This window comes from Mustela nigripes, chromosome 8, assembly GCF_022355385.1.
Source record: "Mustela nigripes isolate SB6536 chromosome 8, MUSNIG.SB6536, whole genome shotgun sequence".
NCBI classification, from domain to species: Eukaryota; Metazoa; Chordata; class Mammalia; order Carnivora; family Mustelidae; genus Mustela; species Mustela nigripes.
The window spans coordinates 71,325,991-71,345,765 of NC_081564.1; the positions used below are offsets into that span (position 1 = coordinate 71,325,991).

General features: G+C 40.4%; 1 protein-coding gene across 1 annotated transcript; it reads left to right on the top strand.

The window, feature by feature from the left end:
* The first annotated feature begins 4,006 nt into the window (after positions 1–4,006).
* Positions 4,007–16,987, top strand: LOC132023954 (uncharacterized). Its single transcript, XM_059410062.1, has 9 exons — positions 4,007–4,090; positions 5,289–5,516; positions 6,017–6,223; positions 10,185–10,415; positions 11,305–11,458; positions 12,727–12,836; positions 13,886–13,999; positions 15,246–15,392; positions 16,261–16,987. Exons 1-9 carry the CDS (start codon positions 4,007–4,009, stop codon positions 16,393–16,395), a joined length of 1,410 nt encoding a protein of 469 aa, XP_059266045.1. The 3' UTR covers positions 16,396–16,987.
* The last annotated feature ends 2,788 nt before the right edge of the window (positions 16,988–19,775 follow it).

Below are 19,775 nucleotides of genomic sequence, written 5' to 3' on the forward strand. Positions count from 1 at the left end.
CCATGGCCCCATAAAGAGGTAATTGTTATTTTTCAGGATTTTCCTTCCTTCCCTCCCTCTTCCTTCTTTTCTCTCTTCCGCCCACCTTCTGTCCTTCCTCCCTTCTTTTTTTTCTCTTCTTTTTTACTTTTTATTTTAAGATAATCATAGACTCTAGACTTTGGAGTTGCAGATATCCCCTGAGCAGCTTTCTTCTGGCTTCTCCTTCTATCAGCGTCTACACAACAAGAGAACAGTTTTCAAAATCTGACATGATACCGTTAAATAAACTACAGACTTTATTCAGATTTCACTAGTTTTTAACCCATAATGTCCTTTTTCTATTCCAGGGTCCAATCCATCTAGTTGTAATGGTTCCTTAGTCTCTTGCCATTTATGACAGTTCTTGCCTTTCCTTGCCTTTTATGACCTTGGCACTTTTGAAGAGTCAGTGATTATACTCCGTAATTTTGTAAAATGTCCCTCAGTCTGGGTTTGTTTGATGTTTTGTCATGATTCGACTGAGGGTTATGCATTATTGGGAAGGCTACCATAGACCAGAATTAATCTGTCCTTGGAACATCATATCAGAGCTAGTGAGTGCAGAGTGAGGATTCAAACCTTGGTGGTCTGTCTCCAGAATGTGTACTCTTAACCATTCTACTATAAACTCGTGCCCTGGTTGTAGCTATTGGCAGGACTGAGGTTCACCTAGTACACATTTATCTGGTGGCCACACCAGCTAACTGCTTCTCTTCTAACTGCTCATTGCCTGTGCCCTACAGGTGGTCAAATATTTGGGGGATAATCCTGCCCACTGGTGAATAACAAATGTTTGTATCTCCTAATTATGTTTCAATTGAGCAATTATTATATTTGACAGTATAAGTGAACCTTAGGAAATATTTTCAGGTACTTATGTTTGGAAGTACAATAGCTTAAACATTTTGAAGTCACGGCAAAAGTGACTTGGGCATGCATTTGTTAACTCTTCCTCCCAATTGTGTGGCATTGACCCATGTTTGTCTTTGACCACAACATGTAAGTAGTATGCCTCTTTTTTTTTTTTTAAGATTTTATTTATTTATTTGACAGAGAGAGAGAGATTTATTTGACAGAGAGAGAGAGATCACAAGTAGGCAGAGAGGCAGGCAGAGGGGGAGGGGGAAGCAGGCCCCCCGCTGAGCAGAGAGCCCAATGCAGGTCTTGATCCCACCACCTGAGACCTGAGATCATGACTTAAGCTGAAGGCAGAGGCTTAACCCCCTGAGCCACCCAGGCACCCCAAGTAGTATGGCTCTTATTTAAAAATGATTATTAGGGGTGCCTGGGTGGCTCAGACATTAAGCCTCTGCCTTCGGCTCAGGTCATGATCCCAGTGTCCTGGGATCCAGCCCCACAGGGGACTCTCCCCCTGGCGGGAAGCCTGCTTCTTTTACCTTCTCCCACTCCTCCTGCTTGTGTTCCCTCTCTCGATATGTATCTCTCTTCAAATGAATAAATGAAATCTTTAAAAAAAAATGAAAATGACTATTAGATGTGTGATTAGGTATGTTACAAAAATGGGGTGTTTGAAAAATGGGGTCACCAGTCTTTCCCTTTTAATGACTGTCTGGCACTGGCTTGGTGATTTGGCTACTAGTTGTAGACTCCGCTTCAGTGAGCAGTTCTGCCTACTTACTTCCCAGTCTGCCAAGAATTTCTGGTTTAGTAGAAACTACCCCACTTCTGAGGGTTATGTGAATGGCTAGCATACTCACACCGAGGTTCTGCACCACAGAGTTGCATTCATATATCTTAAAATTTTGATGGTATTCCGCCTTTTAGCTCTTTTGGTTCAATTCGCTATTTACATGTATATCAAAGGCACGAAGTTCCCCTACAGCAAAACGAAACAGGAAAATCTTTGGCTGAAATTGAGAGAGAAGGACATTTGTTCTGGGTCTGCCAGTGACTTACTGTGTTACTTTAAGAAAAATACTTAGTCTCTCGGATCCCTGTTTCCTTTCTTTCTCTCTCTCTCTCTCACTTTCTTTCTCCCAATTAATTTATCTATTTTAGAGAGCAAGAGAGCATGAGCAGGAAGAGCAAAGGGAGAGGGAGAGAGAATCTCAAGCAGACTCCATGTGGAGACTAACATGGGCTCAATCCGAGGACCCTGAGATCACGACCTGGGCCAAACCAAGAGTCTGGTGCTTAAGCAGCTGCACCACCCAGGTCCCAGCCCTCTGTTTTCTTATCTTCAAAGAGGAAAAGGACCCCATCCAGCTTCAGCATTCTTTGATTTAGTGCTAAAGTGAGTTTTCATATAGTTTGGTTGATGATTTGCTTGTCTTGCCATTTACATAAATGCTAAATGTAGCTCCTAGATACTGCTGGTGACAGAGGACTGTGTTTTCATACTCCTGAGAAAGAAAGATGGTAAAATAAAAAATTGTGTAAAACTTGCTTTGAAGATCATATAGTACCATTTGCTGATAAGACGAAGGAAAACTGGCATACTTTCCTTTAGTCTTAGAGACCATCCTTTGTAAAACACATCCCATTTTCAGAGATGTTAGGGTGTGAAATGTATTCCAGTTAACAAATGCACAGGGAACACTGAACAGGAAAAACACTGTATTTTATGGTACACAAAATATATAACAAGATATACAACAACCCGATAACACGATGACATCACCTTACTGGCTCCACAGAAAAATAATTATTTGAAATACTTTATGACCTCAAAATCAGTACCATTCATTTCAGTTCCAGGTCTTGGTGGGGAAAGGCTAGCTTGTATGGTGCCCTGGGGGATCTTAGATTTGAGGAGATGTGATAGGAAGGCCCCAGTGTCAGCTGTCCATCGCCTCAAAGAGTGACCACCTGCAGCCTTGTCAGAGCCTGAGCTGGCTAACCCAGAGAGCGTCTACATTGTTATCCCATATTCCGGAGCTTCTTAGAGACAAGCCAGAAATATGGACTAGAATGTGATGGACTAACTGGGCCTACCTAGTGAAGCCGTGTTGGGACTCAAAGCCTCAGCTCAAAATTCTGACTTTGGAGAAGCCTCATCTCAGACACGATCACTGTCTTCTCTATCCTCACAGAGCCTTGTGCATACTTCTGTCAGAGCACAGCACAGTCTTTGGTAGTGTTTTCCTTTCCATTTCTCCTACTAGAAGCTATTCAGAGGCCTCGTGTTGTTTCACAGGAGTGGTAAACAGCTTGGAACACAGTAGGCATTCAGCCACATCCACTGGAGGAAGACAGATAAGATAGAAAGGAAGGAAGGATGGTTAATGTTTTGTGGATTATAGGAATGGTTTTTAGGTGACTCGGGCCACCCCTCATCACCAGAAAATATGATGCAAGTGAATTGTGAATGAAGATTTAATTTTCAGGGAACAAAATTATTCAAGAAAGCACATGGGAAAATCAGTCCGTTGTTTTAGAGGCAGGACCGATTTGGGTGAAAAAAGGTTGTACTAGACAATGCACCCACCCTGAAACTGTAGAGAACCAGTGTCATGAAAAATCTTCCGAGAGATGATGCTTTGCTCCGATGCTGATATCAACAGGGCAGTGACTGTGTTTCCTTGTCTCAGTTTCCTTGTCCACAAAATAGGAAGGCTGGGAGTACCTGAGAGTTGCTGTAAGAGTTCAGTCATGTAACGGAGGTGATTAGTACAGTGCCTGGCGCACCGTGAGAGAAGGAAATGTCAGTTATCATTATCTGTGTTTGCGTCATCAGTAGGCAAAGACATGAGGACCAACGAAAGTATTTTATTGGTCTCTAATTTGGCAATTCTTTCTGGGGTTTTTCTGTGTGTGTTGTGTGTGTGTGTGTGTGTGTGTGTGTGTGTGTTTTTCCCTTAAACGGAGATTATAACTTCCTTATTTTGTTTCCTTAACTTTCAGCTATATATTAGTAGTCCCTTACTGGAGAGTTGTCATTCCTTACCTCTCAGGGATCTCCCCATCGACTAAAGCTCTATCTCCCCCTTTTTCTTTCTCAGTGAGTTGGCTGCTTCTGTTACAAATGGACAACTCAGCCTTTGAGATGCATGAAGATGCAGCACAGAATACTTTTTCTACGAGGAAGATGGACACCATCTCCAGAATGGTAAGGTTCAGACTGACACCTTGAGATTAGCTCCCTCCAAACCTTTATGCAGGGTCAGGAAAGAATCCCTTTTTAGACCAGCTTTCCTCAAGTGACCCTCTTTTGAAAGGTAGCATCTCCTGCTCTGGACATTTCTTGATTTGCTTTCCGTCTTATCAACTCCTAGCTCACATCTCCATTAGCTTTGTAAGGGGTTCAACTTTTCATGAATTTGTTGTTCATGGTATTAGTGAATTGGTTATTGTTCAGTATAATATCCTCATACAATGTAAAATTGCGAATGTTAATCAATGATTATACTATACAAAATATACCATTTAAGGATGTTAACATGCTAACATCTGTGTTCGATTTATTAGTAATCAAAGCTATGCCTGCTTAGAGAGGAATTCAGAGGGCAGTGGACAGGAAACCATGACATTAGCACTTATAAATGCCATTTTGTGGTCAGAGGAATGAGGGCAAATTGGTTCAAAAGTTAAGGTGTGTATTCTTTTGGTAGCTTTCAGCAATGTGGATGGTAACTCACAGAAATAATACTGTTGTTTGTAGCATGTATTTGTAATGTGATAATGAGGAAATAGTAACACAGCAGTACATGGAAATATTGGACTTGGACTTGGTAGATGAGTTAGTAGTAGCTGAGACAGGTCATCCATGGAAGGGGGTGTCTAATGAAGCTATTTAAGTGAAGGAGGGAGGGAGAGTGAGGCGAAGATCTATCAGGCCAGTTGTTTACTGGTACGTTACTTTCCCCAGGCCTATTACCTGTTCATGTGATTGCATGGATTATTCTGGAACTAAACGATTCTTGAAATCTAGTCTTTATAATCTCTTTAATTTTCAGGTGAAGGGACTGGTAAACAGGAGCTGATTGGCTGCACTCGAACGCATTTTCTGTACAAACTTAACTGGCTCCTTAATTTTCTAATCATTTATTCTGTGCCTCAGCTTTTCCTATGTTTATTGTTTTTCTTATTTATTTGGGTGTCAGGCAAGGTAAATGGGATGTGTGTGTGTGTGTGTGTGTACATTTGTATTTACTTACACTCATATTTACACATGTATTATTTTACTGAGTGTATTTATCCCAGAAGTGCATTTTTTAAGTAAAAGAAAATATAAGCCAAAGTGAGAAAGGATGCAATATTTTTAATGCATCAAGAGTGGAAAATAATGGCTTTAAAATTTCTCTTAGGAGAAGAAGAGGCAGTGGTCACTGATGAGCGTTTTCCTGGTGTGTCTCTTGGCCTGTACCGTCACCACGGCAGTAGGAGTACTGATACTTTCCTTGGTTTATGTTCACAACTCTCAGCCACATTCACAAGTCCACCTGGAAGTCCGGCCTCTGCAAACAACGGTTCCCGTAGTGCAAAAGGCTGTTGATCCAAAATACCAGTTTCTTAATCATTTGCCTAAATCCAAGGTATGAATCACACATTTAGCAAAAAGGATCATCTATTCTAACAGTGATTTCAAAACAAACCTCCCATTGCCTGTTTACTAAGCTTTGTTCTCTTTTCACTGGAAGGAACGGACTGTGGGCCATCTAGAGGAAGGGAGGTGAGCCACAGAGGAGAGAAGTGTTGGCTTGACACTGGCCCCAGGAAGAGATTTTCTGTCACTGATAGCTCTGTGTCAGCCCAGAGGGGAGGACTGCAGACAGACAAATGCAAAGCTCTCTATTCTCTTGTCAAGATACATGTTCTTTTCATGTCTAACAGGGTCTCAACCCACCATTCTGTAGGCACTACTGTCATTCCTAGAGTCTTGTAGACCTATTCTTCCTCTTCTCTTCTGGGCCTCCAGTCTTCATCCGCTCACCACTGTCTTTTCTGTTTTGCCTGCCTCTTACTCTGCAGGCCACAGTGGCCTCTTGTTCCTCAGATGACCTCCGTGTTGACGGTTGCTTGTCTGACATTTCAGGTCTTTGAATTCCCTGGCGGTGCAATCCAGTGGGCCCGGTATAGGAACAATGTCAAAGACTACCTCAGCATTGAAGAAGAGGCCTTTGGCAGCAGCTTGAACAGTCAGAGATCACAGATGACTCTGGGGACCCTGAGAATAAAAAGCAACGGTCTCCGGGCCCCTCACTGGCACTTCAATGCTAATGAACATGGCTACCTTGTACAGGTATAACCAGTTTGCCTGTGTTCTGCGCCTCAGTGTTTATGCTGTGTGTCCTCAAGCTATTATTTTAGTTGTTGTAAAACCTACTTAGCTAAGTGACAGACAACACCCAGGCTTGGGCTGTGTATTCAATTAGATTTGTTAGCAGTGGCCTGAAGCATTAACCTGTTTGTTGTAATTATTCTTGGCATCACTGTGAACCTCTTTCTTCAGCATGAAATAATTTTTCATTTGCTATTGTTAAAATAAGATCACTTTTCCATCTTTTGAGCCAAAGCTAAAACTTGTAGCTCTGATCCAGTGATCAAAGAGATGGCTGCTTTCTTCTAAGGAAAAAAGCAGTTTGCTGATGTTCAGCCTGGAGTCCCCAAGATCAGGCCAATTAGAGGCACTTTTGTGGTTCAGACTTGATAGAACTGTCTAGGAGTCAAGTGATAGAGAGCTAGAGGTGAAATGAGCGTTCTCACTTGAATTTCAAATATTTCATTAATTCTAGAAAGTATTGATTGTTGCATTCTGTAGTCCAGATACTGGGAGAGGGATAGTGACTAAGTGCTTGCTCACGGTACTTCAGACTTTGGTTTTACCCTGGTGATCCTAATAATAGATCAGCCAGTGTTAAGTGACATATTTCTGTTGGTGTTAGTAATACCCCTTGTTTATGCAATTCATTCAGTTTTAGAATTTACAACAGAAAGAGAGATTAGAGTTTCATCTGTCTGAGACCAAACTTCTTATTTCTTATGAACAGAGGCTCAGAAGGATTGAGTTTTCTAAAGATAAATTGTAGTTGTTGGCCTGGGACAAGTCCATGTTTTCTGCCATTTTGTCTTTTTCCACATATACAGAATATGTAAAAGAGGACTGTCTTGGGGCACCTGGGTGGTGCAGTCCGTTAAATGTCTAACCCCTGGTTTTGGCTCAGGGTTTGATCTCAGGGGATGAGATGGAACCCTCTGTTAGGCTCTGCGCTCAGTGCAGAGTCTGCTAGGCCCTCTCTCTCTCTCCCTTGGCCCATCCCCCATAAATAAATAAATCTTAAAAAAAAAAAAGAGGACAGTCTCCAAAAGATTAGTTTCCATGGCTCTGGCTGAGCAGTGGCAGAATAACAGGAGGAAGGAAAGGCACGTAAGTGGAAGGAGACCCTTAAATTAAAACAAATCTCAAGTAGGGAAATTAGTGGAAATTAGCCCGGAGCATGTTCCAGTAGATAACAGGCCTGGAATCCAGCTCAGTCTGGAGAACTGTTCTGGAAAGTCCAGAGAGAGTTTCTAATGTGATCTAAATGTGAGCTAGAAGGTGGTCAAGAGGTATAAACTTCCAGTTATAAAATAAATAAATCATGGGATGTAATATACAGCATGGTGACTATATTTCATAATATTGAATTGTAAATTTGTAAGTGGGCAAGAGAGTAGATCTTATAAGTTCCCATCAGAAGAAAAAATTCTAGCGAGGGTGATGGATGTTAAAACTAGACTGGTGGGGATTGTTTCACAGTGTAATATGAGTGTCAAATCTTTGTGTTGTACACCTGAAACTAATAGGATGTTGTGAGTCAATTACATCTTACTTACAAAAATATAAAAAAGTTCAACTCTAAAGGAAATAAATGTGGCTAGAATATTGTTTAGATCCCAGAAAAATTGTAGGATCCCTCACATACATGGTAAGGAGCCAGTCAATAGGATGTGAAGGAAGTCTCTCTACTGCATACTCACCCACGGATGTTGCTTTCGTATCCGAGTGTCTTCATGAAAGCCGTGAAAGGAGTAGCCCGGAGGGAGGCAGGGCCACCAGGTTCAGGGCCGCTGGGGTGACCAGAGTGCATGGCCCTGTTGTGCATGGCCCATTGGCCACGGGGCTGCTTCTGCTGTGGGTTTGGAGTAATTGGTACCCTGGTATGCATAGAGACACACTGCTGCCGTGGACTTGGAGAGAGCACTTTAGAGGTTCACCTTTCTCCTGTCTCTTTAACACTCATCTGGAACTGAGTTGTACACATCTGTGTAGATACAACAAAGACTCCTTTTTTTTTTTTTTTTTTTTTTTTGCCTTTCTCAGAGATAGTGTATTTATTTATTTATTAACAAAAAATGTATTATTTGTTTCAGGGGTATGGGTCTGTGATTCATCAGTCTTACCCAATTCACAGCACTCACCATAGCACAGACCCTCCCCAGTGTCCATTTCCCCCCACCCCATCCCTCCCACCCCCGGCCACTCCAGCAACCCTCAGTTTGTTTCCTGAGACCAAGAGTCTCTTAGGATTTGTCACCCTCTCTAGTTTTGTCTTGTTTCATTTTTTCTTCCCTTCCCCTATGATCCTCTGTCTTGTTTCTCAGATTCCTCAAATCAGTGAGATCATATGATAATAGTCCCTCTCTGATTGACTTATTTCATTTAGCACAATACCCTCTAGTTCCATCCACATTGTTGCAAATGGCAGGATTGGGGGCTTTTTGATGGCTATATAGTATTCCAGTGTGTGTGTGTGTGTTTGTGTGTGTGTGTGTGTACACCATATCTTCTTTATCCATTCATCTGTTGAGGGACACTTAGGCTCTTTCCATAGTTTGGCTATTGTGGACATTGCTGCTATAAACATTAGGGTGCATATGCCCCACAAAAGACTTCTTGTAGATGCTTCCCTAATGACCAACTCTGGAAGAAATAATATTAACTTTTCTACTTACTTTACAGAATAATATTGTTAGAGATGATTAAAGAATGAGAAAAAGGATTTTGTATAGGTGGAATCAAAGCATGGTGTAGTATGCATTACAAGTATAGACTTCCCTCCAGCCTCTGACAAGCACCATTCTATCTCTATTTCTAGATATTTTGACTAGAGAATTAAGTTTTAGGGATCTTCTGTACAGCAATTTGTTTGTCATTAACAATACTGTATTGAACACTTAGAAATTTAAGAGGGTTGGTCTCATGTTAAATGTTCTTAACACAATTCAAAAAAGTGTAGACTTTGTAGCTAGACTGCTGGAGGCCCAATTCCCACCTTTGCCATTGACTAGCAGAGTAATCTTGGGAATATTGGTCATTCTTTACAGATTTAGTATTCAGTATTCAGTATTCAGATTCAGTATTCAGATTATTTATTCAGTATTCAGTATTCAGATTCAGATTCTTTACAGATTCTCTATAAAATGAGGATAATAATAGTACCTGCTTCATAGCGTTGATACAGGGATGATTGAGTTAAGACAGGTAAAGTGCCTTAGAAGAATATCTGGACACAGAGTAAAAGCACTGTGTTATTACTATTAGTATTATTATTAAAATTGTGTGCAGACTTTTTATCTAGGAAATAATGTGCATCCATATGCATACATATGGAAACATGGACATAAACGGACGTGCACGTCAGCATGACCACCTGTGAATACGCACACATGTGCTTGTAGTCTTTTCAAACTCTGAAGCATGAACTTAGAATTCTAAATTCTCAATAGAAGTGATATTGCCCCCTGGGGAGGGGAGCAAAAACTTTAGAAGGTAAAACGCCTCACTTTTTTTATGTGTAAAGGTCAGATATGCATGTAGTGCACAAGCACGATGAATGTAAGGTGTACCCAGATTAATAGCACATCTGTAGTGTCAAAATTTCATAGGATGGTAATTAGTTATAAAAGATTAAAATGGTACCTTATAAGAGATGTAATGAGGGCCCCTGGGTGGCCCAGTTGGTTGAGCAACTGCCTTCAGCTCAGGTCCTGATCCTGGAGTCTGGGGATGGAATCCCGCATCAGGCTCCCAACCCATGGGGAGTCTGCTTCTCCTTCTGACCTTCTCCCGTCTCATGTTCTCTCTCATTCTCTCTCTCAAATAAATAAAGGAAATCTTTAAAAAATATATTTTAAAAAATTGAGAAAAAAAGGTGTAATGAAAAAGATTTGAGAAACATTGCTCTAAAGTGACATTGTACGTGTTTTCTGTTATGTTTCAGGGGACGGCATGGATTGGGGTGGTTGATGATGGTGGTGTAGTTACTACATACAATGTTACAGCTGGCCAAGTGATCTTCTTCCCTAAAAATACTCTACACTGGATCAAGAATGTGGGGAACGAAGACTGCTTTTTCTTACTCTTCTTTTCCACACATGATGAACTTCAGACACTGGATGTTGATGATGTATTTTTTTCTGTACCTGAAGATATTGCTTCCAGGTCACTTAAGGTCTGTACCACTACTGAACACAAATCCTTCTTTGAGGGTTTGCATTACATAGGTACAAAGAAAGCATGAGTATTTGTGTTTCTAGGGTAGCAGTTAGTAGGGTAAGATTTGGGTAATGAACTCAAGAACATAACTTGTATTCCTATTAAAGATACATGACTTGTTGAAACTGACTTAGTTTTTACTTTCCTTTATGAAGGAGTTCTACAGGAAACTATAATGAATTGGTAGAAAAGTTTTGATAGCGTTAATAAAAATGACTGTAGTTTGATCTCTGAAAAGATACACGCTCATTCAGGGAGAAGTTTGCTGCAGATGATGTAATTGTGTTTTCCTAATTCAATGCAGAGAAGCCCATTGTTTTCCTGAAGGAAAGCTGCTTTGGTCTTTCTAAATACTTCAGTTATCATGGAGGGGCTGCTCATAGGGCTGGGTGTAGAGGGAGAGGGCCAGATGCAGATGCTAACGATACAAATGGGTGATCAGAAGAATTGGTAATGGCCATAAGTAGCAACTGGAAGAAATTCTGTGACAGATTTAGAAATCTATCTAGAGATTTTGAAATTGACCTCACAGCAGATCTTGATTGAATGTTATAGGGAGAAGTGGAAAAAATGAGTCATTAAGAGAATATTTGTAAATATGAAAATGAGTGTGTATTTTTATAGGATTATAATGATTATAAAACATCAACACATTAAAAACCAACATGCATTGAAAACTTGGAGGATTTTTATGACTATCACAGTCTCAGGTTGACTGAGGTCAGTTTCTTTGACTGGGCCACTGAAAACCACAATTGTGCCCTATCCTCAGCTACCTACCCTTCTATTACTAAAATTTGTGGAATGTTTCACAAATACCATGTATGATTTCTTATGTGTTTCAGCCTGAAGGTGGAATTAATTTCATTAGAACGTTCCAGAAGCAGAAAGAAGACCAGGGTGTCAACCTTCCCCCCAACTTGGCAGAACTGGTTATAAATCCTAGTTATGTTCAGTCTCCAGAGAGTCTTGTGTGGAGATATTTTTATGACCTTAAAGGTATAGTATGTTATTTTGCAAAATCTTTCTAGTTAAGTGTTGGTATATGTGATTACATAGGCGTTGGATTGATGTAATGTGTTTTGTTTTGTTTTTTATAGTAGGTAAAGTAAAGAGGAGTTTGAAAAAACACATTTCTTTAAAGAATAGGAAATGAGAGAAAAAGAATGGAAGCTAAAGAGAACGTAGTAGAAGATTTCAAAGTGAGGGGTGTGTGTTGGGACTGGAGGTGCGTCAGGAGAAGAGGCTGATGAGAGAAGAGGGTTTAAGAATGCAGGTTTCAGGGCGCCTGGGTGGCTCAGTGGGTTAAGCCGCTGCCTTTGGCTCAGGTCATGATTTCAGGGTTCTGGGATCGAGTCCCATATCGGGCTCTCTGCTCAGCAGGGGGCCTGCTTCCCTTCCTCTCTCTCTGCCTGCCTCTGTCTACTTGTGTTCTCTGTCTGTCAAATAAATAAATGAAATCTTTAAAAAAAAAAAAAAGAATGCAGGTTTCAGAAGCCATGCTGAGGAGTTTATACTTCATTTTGTTGGGAAAGAGGAGCAATTAAGGGGTTTCAAATAGGAGATTTTATTTTATTTCTAGTTTTAAAAGATTTTGTTTGTTTATTTGACACACAGAGATCACAAGTAGGCAGAGAGGCAGGCAGAGAAAGAGAGGGGGAAGCAGGCTCCCTGCTGAGCAGAGAGCCTGATGTGGGGCTCCATCCCAGGACCTTGAGGGGAAGGCAGAGGCTTTAAACCACTGAGCCACCCAGGCCCCCCTCAAATAGGAGATTTTAAATTAAGTTTTAAATTTTTAAATTAGGTTTTGTATTTTTTAAAAAATTATTTTATTGAAGTTACTATACATAGAATCTTTTTTCTTGTAATGAGAATTTTTTTAAAACAATTTTATTTATTTATTTGTCAGAGAAAGACATAGCAAGAGAGGGAACACAAGCAGGGGGAGTGGGAGAGGGAGAAGCAGACTTCCTGCCGAGCAGGGAACCTGATATGGGGCTCAATCCCAGGACTGAGATCATTGGGATCATGACCTGAGCCGAAGACTTAATGACTGAATCACCCAGGTGCCCCTGTAATGAGAAATTTTAAGATCTTAGCAACTTTCAAATATGCAGTATAGTATTATTATTTATAGTTGGAATACTGTACATTACATCCCTGTGACTTACTTATTTTATAACTAGAAGTTTGTACCTTTTGATTCCTTTCATCCACTTTGTGGATGCCTTACTTTTGTCTTGTTTTTTAAACTTCCTCTGACTCAGGTTCAAAAGAATATCAATTTCCAGGAGGAGTAATACAACTGGCACAATACTGGAAAAATGGAAGCGAACTAAGCTACCATGAAAAAATTTTTGGTGAATTCCTGAATCAGGTAATTGAGAAAAATTTTTTTTTTTTTTTTACAGATTCTACTTATTTGTCCGAGAAAGAGAGAGCAAGAGAGCTTGGTAGAGGCTGGCAGGGGGAGCGATGGGGAGGGGCAAAGGGAGAGGGAGAAACAGACTCCCTGCTGAACAAGGAGACCAACTTGGGGCTCAATCCCAGGACCCCAGGATCGTGACCTGAGCTGAACACAGATGCTTAACCAACAGAGCCACTTAGGTGCCCCAAGAAAAAAAAATTTGATGATCACTAAGATGGATGGAAATATGAGATTTAGATTAGATTCAGCCTTCTTTTGGAAGAAAGGCAAAGGAAAAATCTAGTCAAACATTACTAGATTTGATTAATGGAAACTATTCATTGAGACCATAGTGTGAATTGGGGAGCCTAACTTCCTGGTCTGGATAGTTACATTAATGAAAAGACTGGATGCTTGTGAGATTTCTCTTTCATTTGTTTTTAAATGCTCAACTGGGGGTGCCTGGGTGGCTCAGTGGGTTGAAGCCTCTGCCTTGGGCTCAGGTCATGATCCCAGGGTTCTGGAATCGAGCCCCGCATCGGGCTCTTTGCTCTATGGGGAGCCTGCTTCCTCCTCCTCTCTCTCTCTCTCTCTCTCTCTGCCTGCCTCTCTGCCTACTTGTGATCTCTGTCTGTCAAATAAATAAAGAAAATCTTAAAAAAAAAAAAAAAAAAGCTCAACTGGCTGCATTGCGTAATGATGATGAGTTCAACGGGGCCATCAAATCCCCTGATTGAAATCCCAGGTCCACCACTGTCCAACCCTAAGTAAATGGCTTAGCCAATCTATATTTCAAATTCCTCACCTGCAAAAAAGGAGGGATGAACACTACCAACCTTACAAGGTTGTTTTAAGGAACAAGAGATGTAATAAATATAAGGGATTAAAAAAAATTGTCATGTTCTCAGTGAGGGCTGCAGAAAGAGAAGCTGTAATTAGGATGGTTAAGTTGAATGGTTAAGTTGCTGAGTGGGATGTTTGCTAAATAACTGGATTTGTATGTCTTTTCCTTTTTCAAGCATCAGAATGCTCTCACTTTGTGTACACTCAGAATTTATAACAACGGATTACGACAGCCGCATTTTCATTTTAATGCAAATGAAATGGGATATGTAATAAGTGGATGTGCAAAGGTAATTTCTCCATGGACAACTTCTTGAACTTTCCTTTTTAATGCAGAAAGAAGCAAACAGGAGGTTTTTCTTTGTTTTGGTTGGTAACATTGAAAGACTTGGTGCTAATGGCTTTCTAGACCGTTTCCATAGAAAATACCATGCAGGCCATGCTGGATAGCTTCTGACTTTGATATTAGCATGAGAAGAGGCTCAGCCCGTGTCAGAAATGAGAAAGAAGTTATCACGTAGGGTGAAGGGTTTGAAACATTTTACATTTTCAGAGTTTCGCATTTTTAGGGAATACAAGGTTTAGTGTGCTGCTCTTTGGGGACTGTGACATCACTGGCGTCCTCTCAGTGTGACGTACATTGACGTACTAAGGGTGGCCACGTACTTTGTTTATGCGGGATCCTCCTGATGTACACTTATCTGGGTGAAACTGGTGACTCTTCAGAGAGTCTTGGTTTGGATGGTCAGTTATATGGTTATCATGAGAAAAGCCAAACTGAATAGCACATTATGGTAGTGACTTGACCGTAGTTCTTCTGGACCATCACAGGGCTCCCTGGGGAAGTCAGCGATGGCCTACCCAGGTCTAAGTGGACTTCTAGCTTGTTCCTGTCTCTATCCTGATGGAAAGAACCAAACCAGACTGAATTGCACTTGCTAGATCTTCCTTAGCAAAAGTTTTTTGTTTTTATAGGTGAAGGCTTGGATACATTGGAAAAGGGCATTGTAGTCACTCCCAAATTCTGTTTCAAGGATCAGATGTTATTTTTGGTGTGCTGTATGCTCACAGGCGTGCATATGTGTGCACATTTCATTTCTGATCCTTTTAAGGGGAGCTATTAGGGTGCTGCTGTGCTGGAAGGCTGAATTTTCCTGAGCAAGTCAGGAGGAGGGCATAAGGGCAGAAAAACAGTGAGATGTGAGCCTTCTGCTTGATTAGGGGATTTATAATTCTTCACTAGAACATAGTGATCGATGCTCTTATTGCACGATGTTCCACAGTGTTGAATTCACTAATGCGTTTTGAGGACATCTACTTAAATAGAGTGTCTTTTGACTTCTGGGGGGGCTACATCTCAGAAACAGGAGATTTTATGTAAAAGATGGCCTCTATTTTGTCCTATTTACCCTCCCTAAGAAGTCCCTTTATAACTAAATGTTTTTATTCATTTATTCTTCATTATTAATACTTCTCTTTAATGATTATTTGATTCTATTTGCTTAACTTCAACACAGTTTGTCCCCCCCTCTTTAGGTGGGCATTATTAATACTCAGGGTATCGTGGAGTTTGATGTTCACATTGGAGATGTGGTATTTTTCCCCATGGGAACCCAACATTACATTAAGAGCACATGTGATGAGGATTTGCTTTTCCTTCTTGCCTTCAGCACCGGAGACCAGGTGAGTATAAGACAGTTCTAGAGAGACTGGTGAGTGTCTCTGATGGCAAAATATCCTGCTAAGCAAGGTATCTGGACCACAGGAGGCCCTCAGTAAACGTGAGCTGAATGAATAAATGAATGAAAGGCAGAACATATGTGAAGAGGAGGAGAACCAAATAATCTCATCTGGTGATAAAGGGATTATGTATATCACATTTTCTCCTAATTCCCCAAGTTCCAAACCACCTGAGAAAAACACACACACAGACACACAGAGAGAGAGACAGAAACACACAGCGAGATAGTTCCAGAAGGCCAAATTGAGAGAGGCTGACTGAGAGAGTTAGCATCAGAGAGGAAAGAGCTTGATAGAGAAAACAAGGACAGATGGTCAGACCCAACCCACTGGACAGCCAGGCCAGATAGGCAGACATTATCAACCCAGAGGAGGTGGGCTGTGTCTGGCTGTGGAGTAGGAAGGCCCATTATTTGGCAGCAGTGTTTGCCTCTGTTGTGGGCTGCTGGGCATGGAACCCTGAGAAGCCCTTTTGTTTCTAGTCCCTGCTCATGGGAAGACAGAGAGGGTCTTCCCTTATCAAAGGAACTCCCTTTCAGTAGGATAGACATCCCGTCCAGAGAAGGTTTCCAATGCCTCAACACCTCTAGCCATCAACTGGACTTTCCTTATTCTCGGAATTGAAAAGTTGAGCTCTGTGGGGCAAAGGAAGACAGGCTTACAAGGTGACCATTCCCAGGAGTTCATGGTGGCCATAAAGTTATACAGCCAAGTACCCCACTGGCTTGCAAGTGCCATGATGGCTGTAAGATCTTTGTAGGAATCTGAGTACTTTGGTGCTGATGTATCCTGTTTTGGTTTCCACTACCAGTTGCAAACTCTTGACATGGACGATTATCTCCAGGCCACAGCAGACCACATCCTGGCCCAACTTTTCTTCAAGAAGCAAAGTGAATTTAAGAAGATCCCCAAATTCAAGGAGGACCAGGCAATCAACCTGCCGTAGATTTGCCAATGAGTTCATACTTATTCTTCCTTCCTCATTTGTTCTTATTGTTTTTAAAGAAGGACCACTTTGCTAATAAACCTGAAGCTCTTTATAGAGCAGAAGTGGGAAAGCAGGTGCAAAACAGCCCTGTGAGCTCATTTAGCTGACAGTGATGCTAGGCAGTGGATGCTAAGGGAGCATTTCAGTATCCTCTGTGTAGATTAGTAGATCTATGGAGGAGACCCAATATATTAAATTCATATATTTTTGTATGGGTTTTAGTGTATGTGTATGTATTTATTTGTTTTCCTTTTGTTACTTCAAATTTTATTACTCTAAGTGAAAAGTCATTTTTTTATCCCTATCAGCAAGTCTTACTACCATGCATGTATTTTTGTCATTCATCACCATGAAAGGAATTCAGCCTATGTACAAGGTGCTGGAATCAGATACCTCAAACCTTGTCTGGAGAGTTCAGAGGCTGGTGATCCCTAACCCTTTTGTTGTATGAAGTAACTTTTTACGATGGCAAAATTTTCAATGACTCACTCATTTGACTGGTTGTATATTTTCTGTATATTAGCTGAGAAAATAAAATATCCAGTGATGAACTAATTATAAATTCAATACTTTCTTTGAATATATTGAATTTCATCAATCACATCAGCAACTATTTACATTTGAGGAGCAGTCAGCCCTATATTTGAGAAGCATATGGTATATTTAGTCCATTGGCAATGCTGGCTATGTATGTGGATTCAAGAACCTCTTGCCCTCATTGGAAGCTGGTAGGGGCTGGTGGTCTCCAAGTTGAGGGTCATTGTGTTAAGTAGAAAATAACTTGTTCAGATTTAATCTGTGCTGGGTTTTGTTTACAATTTATTTTAACAGGTATTTGTTTTTGTTTTTAAAAAATATTTTATTTATTTATTTGATAGATTACAAGTAGTCAAGAGAGGCAGGCAGGGAGAGAGGAGGAAGCAGGCTCCCCGCTGAGCAGAGAGCCCCATGCAGGGCTTGATCCCAGGACCCTGAGACCATGACCTGAACTGAAGGCAGAGGCTTTAACCCATTGAGCCACCCAGGCAACCCTTAACAGGCATTTGGTACCCCTGCATTATACTTGGGTACAGCTGTTAGTTCTGGAGTATACAAAACTAATGCCAGTTAAGACTAACTATATAAACTGTAGACTAACTGGCGTTAGTCCGATATAAAATTCTCAAGTCATTGTAACTAAGTTTTAATGCTTTTGACCCCCTCCCCCCTACAGATACTCTCCTGATACCTAATGGAACTTTTAGATGTCTTAGGATGTTTGTTGCCAGGCTGAAAAGATCTATATGTTCCCTTCTTTCTCTGTCTTTGTTTTTTATTTCTGTATCTTCCTGTCTGGAGTGCTAGTTCTGTTGCCTACAAGTACTGAATTCAGTGAAAATCAGGAATAGCTCACTTCTAGCATGAGGAAGTAGCCATCTACATAATGTACCTAATCAGACAACAGAAGGCCCGTTACCACTTGGAGCTATTGTGTATTTCCCTATTGCCTTTTTCTGGGAGAGGCAGGCAAGATCAGAACTTGGTAGCAATGGGAGTTTTGTGGTGGCAGTATTGTTTTGAAGAGACTTTATAGGGAATGAGTTCATGTCCAGGAATAGGAACATAGTTGAGAAGATGCAAGGAACAGCACAAGGAAATAGGTATATGGAAAGAGGCTGTCCAGGTAGAGGGGAAATAGTCATACAAGGAAACTAGCAATGTGTGTAGACAGATTTTATCTATATAAGTTTTGTTTTACTTTAGGAACTGTTTTGTATACTATAAACTAGTTCATAATCCATTCTCTTATACCAGGAAATACTGTATTAGGTTTTATTTTATAAAGATTTTACACATCTTTGTATATTTTGCCATTGTAATTTTGAAGGAAATCTGTTCTTAAGGTCTTATGTATTTGAAGCATTATTGGTTTCCCTGTATGGATCTTTGAAATATGACTTAGGAATCCAATCCACTATGTATTTAAAAAAGAAAAATCTTAAAAATAAAAACATCTAATGAAGCCAATTCAATTGGAATATTGTCAGTATGTTATTTTATGGGGGGATGTATTTTTAACTTCTATTGGGATGCTGATTTCTAGTTTTCATACCATTTTATTCTCTAAGGTGACTTAGTCCACTTACACTCAAGTGCTTTTAAGCTTTTTGTTATATCAACTTTATTAATTACCAAATCAATAGATTAAAGAGTGAACTGCTCAATTAGACTGATCATTTGGCATCATTCATGCAAAACCCAGACATCTGAAAACTTCTTTAACCTGAACCCATCTTAACCATTTTATATATACAGTCTATAATATAGACAGAGTTAATTCATTTGAAGTGGTGTCAGTTGTTCTTAACTGTTTTAAGAAATCTTTAAAAAGAGCTTTCCTTTCTAACAGCACTTTGAATAACTGAATGGAATGAATTAATTTGAATAGAGGACCTACAGGTTAGGTAAACAGCCCTGAATGTTCCTTATTGCTTCTAAGTCGTGGAGGTGGTTATAAAAAGTGTCTTTGTTCATACTCTCATCCTTCCCTATTGAAAAGCAATCAGGCTGCTTTTTATCACCCGGCTGATTAAGGAAAAAGAAAATAGTTCAATGTTACTATACAACTTGATTCCCAATGACTGTATTTTCTTAACGTTCGAAAATGATTCAGCAGTATATTATTGCTTTAAAAAACAAAAAGATCTTTATGGGGCACCTGGGTGGCTCAGTCGTTAGTGTCTGCCTTGGGCTCAGATCATGATGCCAGGGTCCTGGGACTGAGCCCAGCGTAGGGCTCCCTGCTCTGCAGGAAGCCTGCTTCTCCCTCTACTCCTCTCCCTGCTTGTGTTCCCTCTCTCGCTGTGTGTGTGTCCCTCTTTCTGTCAAATAAATAAATACATATTTTAAAAAATTTAAAAAAAATCTTTATATATTTTGGATACTAACCCTTTATCGAATATGCCATTTACAAATATCTCCTCCCATTCAGTGGGTTGCATTTTGGTTTTGTTGATTGTTTCCTTTGCTGTGCAGACGCTTTTTATTTTGATGTCGTCCCGATAGTTTATTGTTGCTTTTATTTCCCTTGCCTCGGGAGACCTGTCTAGAAATACTATATGTTGCTACATCTGATATTGGAGACATTACTACCTGTGCTCTCTTCTACAATTTTTACGGTTTCAGGTCTCATATTTAGGTCTTTAATCCATTTCGAATGTGTTTTTATGTATGGTTGTAAGAATTAAATAGGTGATGGGGATTAAAAGTGCACTTGTCGTGATGAGCCCATGGGTTTATGGAAGTGTTGAATCACTGTATTGTACACCTGAAGCTAATATAACACTGTATGTTAACTA

Excerpts from the sequence above, each read along its gene's own strand:
- LOC132023954 (XM_059410062.1), top strand. The coding sequence starts at position 4,007 with ATGGACAACTCAGCCTTTGAGATGCATGAAGATGCAGCACAGAATACT. Across the intron at positions 6,224-10,184 it reads AACATGGCTACCTTGTACAG|GGGACGGCATGGATTGGGGT; the intron begins GTATAACCAGTT and ends GTTATGTTTCAG. Across the intron at positions 11,459-12,726 it reads ATATTTTTATGACCTTAAAG|GTTCAAAAGAATATCAATTT; the intron begins GTATAGTATGTT and ends CCTCTGACTCAG.